Here is a 16,407-nt window from a genome sequence, read left to right as displayed (position 1 = left end):
TTCTGGTCAATATTTTCCATAATTTCATCGACTTTTTCAACGATAGGTCGAAAAGAGCGAGGTCTTTCACATCGAAATTTCCAGAACGGAAGCGAGCGAACCATTGCTGTGCTACATGAACTGATACAGCATCGTCTCCGTAATCTCAACAAATTTCATTGGTGTCTTGCGAGTAGTTCTTCCTTTTTTATACAAAACTTCAAAATACATATAGCGAATTTCTTCCTTATTTTCCATCGTTCTTGAATGGATGTAACTTTTTTTCAACTTCCCCGAATTTAATTTTTTGGTTTATCAATTTAATATGATTGATAGCACTAAAGATATACGACTGCAACGACATCTATTGAGTAAATTAAAGGCGAGATTAGTAACTAAAAATGGTGACAAATCTGATAAGAATAGCTTGGTAAAAACTGATATCTGCAACAGAAGTTAGGAGAACTGAGACAGAATGAGAAGGACAGAGCTCTAATTTATTTTGCTAACTACCAATGTAATGTTTCAGCCAAAGCTATTAGAATATATACTAAAGATACCATTCTTCAGATAGTTGGATTTACTTAACAGCAAAAGCCTCGGGTTCGTATCTGGTCAAGGACGGTTATCTCAGAATTATACCTTAAAACAAATTTATCAGACAACTCCAAAGCCACTTTAAATTGTTGTTGCTATTTTGAGCCACATACTGAAATATACATACATATGTGTTTGTATGCAAGTGTGCATATGAGTTCGTAGGAAAAGGCGTATTAGACGTAGTGTCCTTTGGATTAATTATAGATTTATTGTGACAACAGGGCGTGCAACACAATAAATACCTAATACATCTGTACAAATGCATGCAAACTGTACAATACAGCAGGAGCATCCCTTCAAATGACACTGGCAAGCGATTCATGAAATCTGAGACAAGTTTAATCCACGCTTTTATGCTCGCCACATACGATTAGTTGTGAGTTGCCCTTGACCTAAATAAGGCCGCTTAAATCTGCCTGCGGTTTTATTTACATTGCCATAATTGGAGGCATTAAGATACAGCTGTTGTGCTGCGAGCCGCTGGACAGTCGAACGTATCCCTAGCATGTGTTTGTGTATTAAAGCATGCGATGGTGTGTGTACATATGTGCACCCTGCCCTGCCCATCACCACAGGTGCTAAATCAATGCAGCCTTTTTATTTAATTATCTCTTTGAGGGTAGTTATATACATATATGTTTATCTGCATGCGCCTGTGTGTATGTAAGCATGTAGGGTTGTTTGTTACAATTTGGTTCACTCCTCTAGCTCTTGGGCATTTATTTTAACAGATGTGTTGCATCCTCGTATTTATTTTTGCTAATTTGACATTATTGTTTTGTAAATATTGACATTAATTGATGACTTTATGGGCATTATTTGGGATTTAGCAAAAGTGTTAAATTTCTCCAGCCGGACTGATTTATGGCGAATTTCGGACAAATGCGCTGATTTTTGGATTTTTCGTATAGATTTTGTAGTGAATTCATTCGCTTGTTCAACTTATTTCGCACATTGACATGAGGTGCATTTTGCAGGGAAATTTTCGTGGAATTTTCGTTTCCTGTTGAAAATTGAGCCCATCAAGTTTTAAAAATTACTGTTTTTGAAATTTGTTAGACAACGCAATAAAATTTCGATTTTGGAAATGACAAATGTGCAATTTTAGAGGCACTTATTTAATTAAGTTAATAATTTGCGATTTGTTTTTATTTTTATTTTGTGCTTTTATACTGCACTTTAACATATGCGCTTGGTCGGGTGAACGATAGGCAGTGCAGTCGTGTATCGCGTAACGTAATCATGAAAGTTAATATTAGGGTGGTGTATGCTTATGTTAATTAAAAATATATTAATAAAAAAAATAAAATAAAAATAAAATAAAAAAAATTAAGTAAAAAAATAAAATTAAAAAAAAAAAAAAATAAAAAAAAAATAAAAAAAAAAAAAATAAAATAAAAAAAAAATAAAATAAAAAAAAATAAAAAAAAAATAAAATAAAAAATAAATAAAATAAAATAAAATAAAATAAAATAAAATAAAATAAAATAAAATAAAATAAAATAAAATAAAATAAAATAAAATAAAATAAAATAAAATAAAATAAAATAAAATAAAATAAAATAAAATAAAATAAAATAAAATAAAATAAAATAAAATAAAATAAAATAAAATAAAATAAAATAAAATAAAATAAAATAAAATACAATACAATACATTAAAAAATAAAATAAAAAAATTAAATAAAATAAAATAAAACAAAATAAAAATAAAATAAAATTATATAAAATTAAAATAAAAGAAATTAAATCAATTCAGTTAAACAAATTAAAATATAAATTAAATTATTTAAATAAAATTAAATTAAATCAAAAAATAAATAAAATAAAAATAAAATTAAAGAATAAAATAAAATTAAAATAAAATAAAATAAAATAAAATAAAATAAAATAAAATAAAATAAAATAAAATAAAATAAAATAAAATAAAATAAAATAAAATAAAATAAAATAAAATAAAATAAAATAAAATAAAATAAAATAAAATAAAATTAAATTAATATTAAATTAAATTAAATTTTTCAATTAAACATTTATATGAATGAAAAGTTTATGTCATCTTACAACCTTTAACACGTTTTAACAACCTACTAATCATCAGTTTACTCTTCCTATTGGAATTTTATAAAAGTGATAATTTAAACTTTAAAAACTGTGCCTTCCTAATTTTGAAGCCATTACTTCCAACACGCATTTATTTTGTTTATTTTTGTTCCGCGTTGCTTTTCAACATTTCCATTTTAATAGCTCGTGAAAGGTTTCATTTTCGATTTTCATTTTTAAAATTCAAATTTACGACTTAATAGCATAATTAATGAAAATTGGCAAAACGCATTTAGCATGCGTCGACAATATGCGATTATTTTGTTCATAACAGCTAAATATATGCATAGAAGCTTCGATGTGACATTTCAGTATTATTTAAGTATGTATATAAAATAAGAATTCAAAACATATTGTAGGCTTTTGCTAAAATTTTGCTATGCTTGTATCAAAACTAAGGAGCTTTTAGGGGCAATATCGCTTTAAAAATTTTGAAATTTGTGGGAATTAGTTAGTGTGATTAGTCCTTATAAGTCCAAAATAAGTACAACAATTATGAATTTGTGAAAAATGGTGGTGAATTTCAGTGATCGAAATATGTGCCAATGCCAAATTTAGATCCAATCCAGGCCCTTCTGTATAAAAGTTTGAGCATTTTGGAACTAAAGTTGATATAATTACTCCAAGTTGACCTTGGAAGTTCCCACTTTTTCACATTTACATTCTGGAATCGACAGATTATTTATTATTATATTAGTATTATTAAAAGTATAAGTCTAAAGAAATGAGAATGAGCGTATACCACGGCTCGCCATTGCTCGCTTTAAATATTGTGTTGATTAAAAAATAAGTCTAAAATTAATGTGAATTCTAATTACGATCTGGATTTCAACAACTTTTGTATGAACTGTTTCACAAATTCACATATTTTCAAGCCTGCAACCTTATTTCTCAGGCGATATACTAATAAATCTCCTGTTGGCATAAAATCCGTAAATCCCACAAAAAGCTCAGCCAAAGATATCCACGATCTTCATTTTATGATTATTATTTTTTAAAAACATAACTTTAAACCAAAAAACTTTGAAGCATTCACTACAATTCGTTTAAATTTCTAATTATTTAATACTCTTCAAGTGAGTTCTGCTCTTCGGCGAGCATCAAGTATAAAATCAGCGATCAGCACTAAGCCATATGAGCTTAGCCAATTTCGCTGCAAGCTTATACACGTATGTCCATAAGTGTGTGAACACCAAGTTAGTTTGCCTGCTTGTTAGCGAAAGCATATTCCGCGAATGCAACATAAGAGCAGCTTTAGCAACGCGCAAACAATATACGTGCAGCTATGTATATTTCCCTACAAATTCATCTCTGCATACATCACACACACACACATAGACTTCAATTTGTGTATATCCCCGCTTTGACATGGCGGTTAGCCAACATCACATCCGCTATTCACAACTCAGAGTTATGCAGCGGCAATTTGCGATTTCTATGCTGAGCAAAAAGTATGCAGCACACACATACACACATATGTCGCTGCATGTGGTTGCGCCGCTTGCACTGACTACGTACGCTTTTACAATAAGGATATTTAAGTTCGAAAACGTGGTCTGCGGCACCACAAAAGGATTAGTGCAGATCTCTACACACGCGGACGAATTTACTATGCTCATACGTAGATACATATGTATGTGTGCGTGTAGATACGGTTAAGTCGCGAATAGACAACAATGCATTATGAGTTAGTCCCCATGTAGGGAGAAGCATGATAGAGTTTTAGAACGGATAGGAACGTGGTCGTGCCCAGACACTCATGCACACATGTATATGTGTGCATTTAGCTGGCAGTTCTAGATGAAGTGCTGTTGGTAGTATTTTTCTGTGGCCTTAGCATTTGGCGCAAATCCATTGAGCACACATACGTATCTGTATTCACACACATTCACACTTTTGCATATATTGTACACACATAGATATATTTAAAGTGATTTACGATGTTTTTGCTCAGCATCACTGAACAAACAGCGACATTTAGCACTTTCACTTATTTTTTGTCGTCTATTCCTCCATCTGTTACGGTTTGAGGTTAATTTTAGTGACTTTATTGTAGAGTTCAATTGATTTTTCTGGAATATTGAGAAAACCACGCTCCATGATTCTATCGAAAAGTGTAGTTGAAGCTAATTAAGACGGCAAAAATCCGCTTAGCTATAGCCTCCACGCGGATGCTGACTGGGCAATGGACGTCGCTGTCAGCACCGTCTCGATTTGGCAACAGGGCTAGTTCATAGAACAGGTCTACTCAAAATGGAGGAGAACAAGAACTAAAAGAGAACTGGGTAGGAGAAATGGCTGCTACTATCGGCGGTCTTAGTGAGAATACTTGCTGTGTCGCTAGTGACATACCTCTGCTGTGAATGGAGCGGAGTTCGCAGCGGTTGTAGAGCTACTGTCCAACCCGCTTTACAACGCAGAGTAACACAGTCCATGAATGCTCGGACCTCGAAAGCATTGGAAGCGTGAAGAGGAAATCTTGCAATGCTTTCCACAGGATACCAAGAGCGCAAGGAGGAGAGGAAGACTAAAGCTATATCCAAGGTGGCGGTCATCGTCATCGACCTCCAAGATGATGGCATCAGTCGCTGAGTTATCCAAGAGACAGTTAATTATGACGCACATTGACCGGAGCAACTCTCTGGCGCCAATCACACAGGAGCTAAAATGGATGGAGACCCGGGAACGCCTATGCCAGCTTTTGTTAGCGCGAGCTGGCTGAATGGGGTCAAATTCTTGAAATAGGGTAAGGGGCGAAACCCCTCTGCTATGGTTAAAAGAAGTGGTGGTGAAGCTTCAAGGTCTTAGGGAGGTGTCAGTCCTCGTTGCAGTGGACCGAAGCTGCATCCTGACCATCCTAAAAGCGAAAGTCACTAACTCCGGAAAGGACAATGGCAACGAGAACTGCATCCTTCTGTTCGCCGAGGACATTTTGTACATAAGATTCGGTAATATGACGTAGAACGTAGGTAGCGTCTACTTTCGCCTAAAAAACGCAACCTGGCCAATAACTACTTCAACACACTGGGGAAGTGGGAAGTCGAGAAGGATTTGAGATCCTGGATACCAACCAAAAGATCTAAGAAGCGGAGGAGGGTGATCCTACATGACTATGTCCTATGTTTGAAAACAAAAGAAAGTGAGCTAGAGGTTTTTTTTCTGCTCATATCACCATACTTCAGGGTTCCAGTAAGATTCTTCAGAGATTTTATGGTATCTTGAGATGACTTTTTCATAAATCAAAACTGTACAATCGAGCAGTCCGCTGGGTGTGAGGCTTCTCTTCTGTGGTCTAGCAGCAAAGTATTTACAGGGGTTTAGTTGTTTTTGTATCATCATTCAGAAATTAGTTTTGAAAAAGTCTCATAATCGCAACTTCTGTTTGAATAATCTGAAATTGTATTACTAATAAGAAGTAAGGAGCTTCAATTTGGTTCCATGATTTACAAAGCATACAGGGAATCACAAGGTTAAAATTGTTCACTTAAAACTCTAAGTCTCTTTGAAAACCTCTTTGTATATTCAGAAGAGAGTTAATGCACTTTACCAAATTGTTGCTATTGGTACACTAGTATATGACTTCAATTCAGGTTCTAATTTTGGGCATTCAGCACTGCTCAATAGGCATAGCTACCCATAATATGCAAATAAATGGCAATGCATGTGTGCTTAACTGCTACCCGAGTTTATATTGTTGCCACATTAAAGCGAGTTATTGCGATATAAAACGATCAGCTAAGTTAGGCCTATATATTGTGCGCACATATGTACACACATGCACTCACATGCCACCTCAGCTTTGCTGCATGCTATCATTGCTCTCTAACAAATACCAACTGCTGCTGCGCCTAAATTTATACTATGTAATTATAATTGCGGTTTGCAACAACATAAACAAGTCGATGCCAATGTTCGCATGAAATTTGCCAGCTCAATAGCTTAGCTGCCTAGTTGCTTTAGCCTGCCTTCGTAAACATTTTTGGTAGCTTGGTGTATTGTGTTTATAGCTTTTGAGGTTGCCACATTTGATTGGATGGCATTGGCAGTGCAGGCGTGTATTAGTGGTCTATGAAGTTAACTGCTAATGTATGAAATTTAAGCGCACACATACATGCATACATATACGAATGCAAGCCTGCTGGTGTTTGTAGTTTGCATTTGCACCTGTGAGTTATATAAGAGTATGTGTGTGTGTGTTGGTTTGTTGGGCCAAATTAATTTCCCAGTTTGTAACACATTTTGCGGTAATTAATACACTTTATATGTTTATATGTGCTATTTAGTTTACGAATTTATGGTAGGGCGAAGAAAAAAATAAATTTGGGGGAATGAGCTGCAGGTATAAGAGGCAATGCTGGCGTTAAGCTCTACACTGCCCTACAGTCAAAGCTTGTATTGAATGCTTCAACTTGAGTAGTACTATTTGACAGAGAGAATTTCAAATAATTTGCAGCGTAGTTATGGCATTGAAAGATATTTGTATGCATATTTAATGCTAAACTTTCAAAATAATTTGTGTTGTTATAGTTACTGGAGGCTATTTAGTTCCATGTCTGAGCATTGCCATATAATTAATACAATTTAATTCTTATTTAGATAATTGTTGCCTAAAGTGTCCACTTTGCTGCAGCAATAAATAATGTATATACTCCTTCACCTTTCGAGGCATTAAGTGTTCGTAAAATTTATATTGATGGAATTAGTATTCAGCAGAACATTTCGGAAGATGTGACTTATTTTCCTTTGAATAAATGATAGTGTGTAACTTTTAAAATTGCAAATTGGACAATAAACCAGAAAAAATATTACATATTTTACGATGTATGAAATATGCGCCTAAATATAGGCAACGTAAATTCTAACACCACTTAGTATAAACATTATAATATTGGGTAATCGAAAAAGTCGTTGCATTCGTATATCTCCAGTGCTATCAATCAGAGATTTAAAGCCTCATTTAACTAAAAAAAATTAAAGGTTCTGGATCAGCTCGTGCAGCATAACAATGGTTCGCTCGCTTCCGTTCTGAAAATTTCGATGAGAAATATACACCTCGCTCTGGTCGACCTATCATTGGAAATGTCGATGAAAATATGAAAAAGATTGACCAGGACCATCACATAAGCAGCCAAGAGATCGCAAAGGAACTTAACTACCATCAGTAAACGGTTTTGAACCATTCAAAAAAGGCTGGCTACCAAAAGAAGCTCGATGTTTGGGTACCACATGAATTCTCTGTAATAAATTTAATGGACCTAATTAACATCAGCGATTCTTTGCTGAAACGAGATAAAATCGAACCATTTCTGAAACGAATGGTAACAGGAGACGAAAAGTGGACCTTATACGACAATAGTGTGCGAAAAAGATAATGCTAAATAATAAACGAAAACACTTTTTCGACTACACAATATACATATATATATATATACATATATATATTAAGCAGAAGTCGAAACGTAAGCAAAACCATTAATAGTACGAAGGTCTGAGTTATAGTTGCTTGCGAATAGGCCTATTCACACTAAAAAAAATTTTAAATCTTGACTTAAGATTTTTTGACCGAAAATTATGGTATCGGAATTAAGGAAATATAGGAAGAAAAAAAGATGTTAATGTAAATGTAAAAAATACAGTGTTTTTGGGACAAAAGAAGGAAAGTCTAAAATTTTCACTGATTCTTTTCATTAAATCCACCGAGATCATTGCGATTTTTAAGGCCTTCAAACTCAAAGAATATATTTCCTGAGTCAAATTTTTTTTTTATGTAAAATAAACAGTTGATTTTATGTTTTTTGATTAAACAACTGAATAATTTATAACCCTCAGCATCTGCTACATGTTTTTAAACATATTGTTTATGGCATCCCGCCCCTCAACACAACACAACATTCACCGCACCACATTCAGCACACAACGCAACATTCATCACACAACACAACAGTCAGCACACAACCTACATTATCATACACGCAACCCCACGCAACCCCACGCAACAAACAAACCACTCTACACACACACACATAATCGTTTTTTTAAACGATCAAAAAGGATTGGTTAGATCGGGGTGTATCACAATTCGTTTTACGCCGGTAATCTAGGCACTTCGCCCTTTTTTTTTCTTGATCGCCAACTCGTTTCCGTTGATCCGCCAATTTACAAGCGTTTCAAGGTTCTGAACCAAATTTGGATTCCCAATCCGGTCGCGCGTGTGAGTGCAGCATCAGGAGCATCAATAGTGAATAGTGAATAGTGAATTGTAAAAAATTATACAAATCTGGAAAGGTTTGGAATTTGCATTGTACACATATTGAAGTTTCGCCCGCAAAGGGAAATAAAACCTTTTTATAAATTGTTACCTATTTTCCCACTGAAATTCGGAAATCTTTTATTTCAATTAATACGCAAAGGTTTATTTAACTAAAGGCAAAGTAAGTATACCCCGCAAACTCATAGAAACTAAGTGCAACGAACACATATAATTCTATGAATTCTTCAGCTTATACTCAGTAAAATTACATTTTTGCGAAGCATACCATTAGGCTGAAGTACAAATTCAACCAGTTTCGTGCCAGCAAAATAAGCGAAGTTCGTAAACGTCAGAAAGTCGTAAATTCGCTCCAATCGAAGTAATGTATTTCAGAAAAAAACTCGCTTTTAAAATTCCAGTCACATGTTGCATGCGAATTTTCTTTATAAGATTCTATTAATTTTGATGGCCGAGTGGTTTGGCGCAATGAAGTAGAGCGCCAGCGAACAACCGTTGAACGCCTGAAAGCTGAAATTGACAACCACTGCAAAGGGACTGGGTTGCTGCAGTTAAATGCCGCGCGAAATTGCAAATAATGAAGGGTCCTAAAAAATCGCATTAAATATGCATTAATGTATGCATGAAGCGGCGATGATAGCCATCACAGCGCGGTGGCAGGCAAAAAATGTAATGAATACTGATAAAGAGAGCATGGAAAAGAAAGAAGCCTGCCAAGAAATAGCAAATAGCAAGTAGGCATTTGTTATTCACAAACAATAGCATATAAAATCCGCAAATTTGCTGCCACGCATATAATAGACATTTATTTGTAGTGGTTTGGGTGTGCGCATGTGGCAAGCAAATGCATGCATTGGAATTGTCGCGAGTTTGCATTGTTGCACGCACACACACATTAAAGAATAATCTTTATATATTTGTATCATGTGCTGATATTCCTTGTGGCTTTCGATTTTGCGCCAATTCGTATGCTAAAAAGCAATTCGTTTAAACAAATGATAATAAAATGTATTTTAGATAACTGTATTAGAATATATAACAATACAAAAATAAATTGGAGCGAACGTATGACCATAAAAATTAATGCAGAAAATCTCATGCATATGATTAACAGATATGAAGATATATTATATATTATACTAGTAAATCCGGCCACGCGTTGCTGTGGTATAGATTTTATACAACTATATATTTAATAAACTATTCAATAGAGTGAAAATTTTATTTACGAATAAAAATAACGAATTTAAGGCTGCTTTCTCAATGTCTGGTTATCAGCCTTTCTTTCTATCTTCTAAGCTGGTTCGAACTGGACACAATGTGCCAAATTTTACTAAAATCGCTTCATTAGTTTAGGAGTTCATCGCGGACTAACAACGTGACAGGTACTTTTTATATATAAAGATATGTATAAATACATATAGATCACATCTATTTTAGTATAGGAGATTATAGAATTATCATTATTTCATACAAATCGAAATATTTTTGCTCAGTAATGCTTCATTCAGGAGAATTCTAATGGTATCGCAAGCAATTATTTCTGTCTCATTTTCATACAATTAAAAAAAAAATAAAACTGGTTGCCTAAAAGATGAAAAACATCCTAGAGAAGTTGAAAACATGACTTTGTGATAGGTGTCAGTGAGTTAAACTCTGCAGCGACCCTTATACTTTATAATGTAAATATAGGTTTTGCAAACCCTTTTTCTTTTATAAATACCATATTATTTGTTATTATTTGACATCTAAAAGACTCGATGACCCCAATTCAAAAGTGAATTAAAGACATTTTTCGTAGGAAGTAATTATTTGAATTTTTTGCAGTTTGAGGTAAACTTTTCGTTTGAAGTTTTTAAATAAGCTAAATAAATATCTGAAAAAAGTTTTCCTAAGAACTAATTATATTGAATTTTCAAAGTTATACATAAGCTTACAGCTCACTTAAAGATACCTCGATATCTAAGAAATAGCTTGCGACGAAAAATTGTATGCAATGTTTTGAAAAATTTAACTTGAGTTTAAAAAGTCTATCTACATATACATACATATCTAGACTATCTAGGTTTCATTTAATATTTCGGGACTTGGAAATTATAATGTTGCTATCTGATAAGTCACATAAAACATGACATTTTAGGCACAGTAACTTATTTTTATTTACAGTAACTTAAAATATTCATCTCTAAAAAATGGAATAAAATCTTGCTAATTTTCGTGCAATTATTTTTTTTATAATTTTCGACGTACGTAGAACTTAGCATGCGAACGCTGTTTGTGTTATTTACAGTAACTTACAATATTCATCTCGATATTTATTTTTTACAATTTTCGACGTGGAGTAACTGATCAACAGTGCATCGATGAACTTAATTCAATATTCGGTCATTAAGCTTCATCAGGGACCACTATGTATTGATGGTATGGTGAATTCAATCGAGATCGCAGAACACTCCAATACGAATTTCTTGAAGGTCGTTCAAAATCATACCTTGTTCTGGAAAATATTGATCCCATGATCGTCATGTGACCTATCATGGGCTTGCGAGAACTATAGTTATTAATGGGGTCTTGCGGTATTTTCGCTAGTTGGCGCTGAAAGCGCGTAGTTCTAGTTTTATTCGTCGCATCGGGTCATACTATACCTTTATGGAAAGCTCATTTCACGTGCTAACACGTGTTTGATTGATCGTTTCTTTTAAGTCGTTCGTGAGTTATAGCGTCGCAAACATGGAGCAAAATAAAGAGAAAATACGGCATATTTTACAGTACTACTACGATAAAGGCAAAAATGCATCTCAAGCCGCCAACAAAATTTGTGCAGTTTATGGACCCGCTACAGTTTCCATTTCCACCGCACAACGAAGATGCGCCACGCTGCGGAAGGCCTGTCGTCAAAAATTGCGATAAAATCGCTGAATTGGTCGATAGAGACCGGCATAATAGCAGCCGTAGCATCGGTCAAGAGCTGGGCATGAGTCATAAAAAATTCATTTCAATTTCAATAAAACAAAAAAAAATTCAATAAAAATACCGCAAGACTTTTTTTACAACCCATTAATAACGTGACAGCTGATTAATCGTGGCTTTATATGTATCAACCCGAAAGTAAACATCAGTCGACTATATAGATGTTTCAAAATAAGCCGAATCTAACAAAAGCTGCACGGAACACTTTCAAGCAAATGGTTGCCTGTTTTTTGGAAACACTGGACATGTCGCAACCATACCACTAGTACAAAACAGAACAGTAAATTCTGATTGGTAGTCAAAAATTTTTTTGCCACTGGTGTTTCAAGAAATCAGGAAAACCAACCGCCGAAGACGGATCACTCTTTACCACGACCATACGAGCTCTCACACATCGACCGCCACAACGGCATTTTTGAGCACTTAAAACATCGATTTGATAAGTAATCCACCGTAAAGTACTGACTTGGCACCGAATGACTTTTCTTTAGTCCTATTTGAAGAATAAGAGTTCTACGCTTTTTGAGACCTGAAGATGCGGTTGACGCGTTTCGAACGCATGTCTTAGAGATACGTTCAAACGCATGTAAAAGTACATAGATCTTAATTGAGAATATTTTCAAAAATTATAAAACGATTTTCGAAGATTAATAGTTGTTTTTGTTCTTTAATCCCGAAATAAATAAGGCAACCTATGTACAGTTAATTGAGTGGTAACATCACATGTTCAAGAATTCACGCATTGTCATACATTAATACATATATATAAGTACTTGTGTATATACACTTCAAAATTATATCTCACACATACATAAACTTAAATTGTGGAACAAAAAGAGCAGCCACTACTTCAAGTCGAGTGTCGGCCCAATTGGTTTTGGCCTAGTAAACAATGCAAAAAATGCACTCAAACGGGGGAGAACATAATCCTGCCCCACCTCTCATACTTCTTCCAAGTATTATTGTGTCTGCCGCTTGAAAACTACTATAAAAAGTCCATTTCATAGGCATCTCAAGTGACATATCTCACATGTTTGCGGCTTAAGGCGATTTGTCGACCGTCCGGTGGGGTGCAGCTGGTGGCAAGCGATAGGTGTAATGGAGTGCTGCTCCAGATTTCAAACAGCCACCACAACACCGCACTTTGGGGGGACAGATCAAAGCGTAAAGCAGCAGCAATGTTTAATAGTAATGGAAAATAAGCGTGTCAAGGCAGCCACCACCGGCGCATGCCGCAGCTTAAAGCAATAGCGTGCAATAAACACATATATACGGTTAGAGGACCGACTTTTCTACAAATGTACACTTTTGGTGTAGTTATAATGAATTGGATTTTGATATCTAAATTAAATCTTAGCGACAAAGGCATTATGGGGCAGAGATAAGCGCGCAGCTGCTACGCGGTTGGGGTTGTGATGCTTGTGTATTTGCGCACAAAAAGGTAGCCACCACCACCAAGAAACGTGCTGCATGCAACAAATATATATGGGCGGGTGTGTTTGTGCAAAAGAATGCACTAACAACATTTGTATGTATGTATATGCATTGTGGCGCTTATCAGCCTAAAGGTATGCTATTATACTGCAGCAAGGGCGATCCATTTCGGCAGAAATTGAAATCGATTTGCGCCAATGCGCCGCATAGCATTGCAGGAGAGTCGCCAATTTCCGGCGGAAATGTTGCTGTGGCCGCATAGACCCTGATGAAGCATAGGCTAGGTAGATTTCGTTGGTATTACCAGCGTGCAAAGACGCTTGTATTGTCTGTAAATGCAAGTGCCAAGCTCTTGAGTTTACACAGTCACTCTACAACAAATTTGGGTGGTTGTTTTCAGGTACTCACTCGCATATTTTTACGACTTCTTATCAAACGTCCATATGTCTTGCTTGCTGCTTTGTCGGTATTTTAGGTTATGCGAGTGCGAGAAAGTATGTACTTTGTAAGCATGCAAGCGATACGAGTACTCGTATTACCACCGAACCCATCAAAACTTGATTGCCTTTTTTAGACAGACACCATGCGCCGCTTATCAACACAGATTGACGCATCGTCGTTATGATGTCATTATTGTGATATGCATGCGCTCTTGCAGCCACATACATACCTACATACACATATATACATATATATCAACAGCGCATTTATCCGACCATTTTTACATGTGTTTGCTTGTGTGTTTGACAGTTATTTGAAATTTCATCTTTCGCGCAAGTGACAGGCACATAATTGAAGTTGTCAATTGCCGTGTTCGAAAACATTTGATGCGGCGATGATTTTGTGATGTCGTTAGCAATAGATATCGAGTACTTATTTTGTGTATGTTTGTGCATTTCTGCTTGCATTTGATTTCAGTTCTGAAGATTTGCTGAAATTTTAAGTTTGAAAATATTTTTTTTTTATGTTTTTAATACAATCCATGAACAAATTGATTTTGATGGTTAAGTTTATATGACAGCTATATGATATAGTGATCCGTTTTAACAAATTTTTTCAGATGTTACAGCAAAGTTATATGTCTAATTTTGTAAAAATATCTTGTCTAATATACATAAATGTTTTCTTTACAAGGAATAGATTCCCATCGTTCGGTTTGTATGGCAGCTATATGCTATAGTCATCTGATCAAAATGATTTATTTAGAGTGTATACCTTTTCTTTGGGAAACAATACGTGCCAAATTTCGTGAAGATATCTCATCAATTGGTAAAGTTTTCCATATAAGCACTTGATTCCGACCTCTCAGTTTGTATGACAGCTATATGCTATATTAGTCCGATCTGAACAATTTCTCCGGAGATTGTCACATTGTCTTAGACAATAAGCTCTACTAAATTTCTTGAAGATATCTCGTCAATTGGTAAAGTTTTCCATATATGCACTTGATTCCAATGGTTCAGTTTGTACAGCAGCTATATGCTACAGTCGTCCGATCGGAAGAATTTCTTCGGAGATTTTAACATTGTTTTAGGCAATAAGCTATACTAAATTTTTGGAAGATGGTCAAATGGAAAAGTTTTCCATATAAGCACTTGATTTCGACCTCTCAGTTTGTATGACAGCTATACGCTATAGTGGTCCAATATAGGCAGTTCTGGCATGTGAGCAGCTTCTTGCGGGGAAAAAGAAGTATACAATATTTCAGATCAATAACTCTAAAACAGAGAGAAGAATTCACGTATGTATGTTTCCTTTTGAGTGTTACAAACATCTGGGCAAACTAAATATAGTATACTCCATTCAGGGTATAATGATCAAATACTTTACCACATCTAAAATTTTTAAAATTTCTAAAACAATTTATATTAACATTCTTGTCACCCTAATGTTGCTTTTGGTTCACGGAAATTAGAGCGTAGCAAATTAGGTACTATGAAATAAAAAAATTATGAACTTTATGAGGAAAAACTAAATGTCTAAAGTCTCAGTCGATTTAAAATTATAAGCTAGGTTAAATATAGCGGTACTCATATAATATTCTAAACCCCAAAAATGCACATTCTTATATTATTTTGGTTGCTTGCAAACTTTTCACTGAAAGCGGTGAGTATTAAGCTTTTTTAAAAGCATTTCTTCATATAAATATTCACAATGCTCTTCCAACACATTTAATTCCTCTCGAACATAGTCAGCACAATCACTTCCCAGCGATTGCACGACTACAGCCACTGGCCGCACCATCGAAATATTGAAAATTCCAACACAGGCTGGCGTTGAAATTTTTGAAGTCTACTGCGAGCTGGGCGATCTCGATGAAAAACCTTGGTTGGTCATCTTCTTACGTAAAGAACCTAAATACGAGTATGGCAGATGGCAGGACTACACAGAGGGTTATCATACGTTTAGCGGTAATTACTTCATCGGCCTGCAACGACTGTACACAATCACAAATCGACAGCCGCACGAGCTGATGTTGCAGCTAAGACAGCGAAATGGTATGCAGCATTATATGCACTTTGAGCACTTCGCCATCGCCAATGAGACCAGCAGTTATGGCGTTGTTTCGTCGGGGGCTTATGTGGGCACTATGCCTAGGGTGAAACCCGCCGATTGGTTACCTTGGCTTACGGAAACTTTTGAAATGACAACACGTATGAAAATCAGTATTAGACCAGCGGCAGGTCTAAACAAGCGAAAACCAAAAAATATTGAAAAAATCAAGTGGCGAGGCTAAGCTTTAAGCAGCGGCGTGGAGGCGAGGTGAAAAAGATATGTAAGCAAATAAAACATTAAAGCAAATGACTGCTCATTCAAGCTGATAAATGGTCAACAATCAAGTGTAACGGGGTAACACAATTTCGGCTGAAATCGATACGAATTTATCTGGGATTATATATAGACCAAAGATATATGTATGCATGTATGTATGTGTGGTTAGTTGTATGCTTGAATATGTGTCAGTGTGTCTCCGTGGCCGTGTCCGGCCGAAAAGCGATCGATGATGGTGTAAATCGAGCGAAAGGAGCAAAAAAGAAATTTGCTGGCGTTTGT

General features: G+C 35.2%; 1 protein-coding gene across 1 annotated transcript; it reads left to right on the top strand.

Moving 5' to 3' along the window:
* Positions 1-15,408: 15,408 nt before the first annotated feature.
* LOC126754899 (angiopoietin-related protein 3-like) lies at positions 15,409-16,090 on the top strand. The gene is made up of 2 exons (XM_050467104.1): positions 15,409-15,459; positions 15,545-16,090. The coding sequence occupies exons 1-2, from the start codon at positions 15,409-15,411 to the stop codon at positions 16,088-16,090; spliced, it is 597 nt and encodes a 198-aa protein (XP_050323061.1).
* The last annotated feature ends 317 nt before the right edge of the window (positions 16,091-16,407 follow it).

This window comes from Bactrocera neohumeralis, chromosome 4 (genome assembly GCF_024586455.1).
Source record: "Bactrocera neohumeralis isolate Rockhampton chromosome 4, APGP_CSIRO_Bneo_wtdbg2-racon-allhic-juicebox.fasta_v2, whole genome shotgun sequence".
NCBI lineage: Eukaryota > Metazoa > Arthropoda > Insecta > Diptera > Tephritidae > Bactrocera > Bactrocera neohumeralis.
The sequence above is the reverse complement of the archived record's forward strand: the minus strand, read 5'-3'. Positions and strand labels throughout refer to the sequence as shown.

What these genes read in the sequence shown, in the direction of transcription:
- LOC126754899 (XM_050467104.1), top strand. Translation starts at nt 15,409, where the DNA reads ATGCACATTCTTATATTATTTTGGTTGCTTGCAAACTTTTCACTGAAA. An exon ending in CAAACTTTTCACTGAAAGCG is followed by an intron (nt 15,460 to 15,544) that starts GTGAGTATTAAG and finishes TCTCGAACATAG; the next exon opens with TCAGCACAATCACTTCCCAG.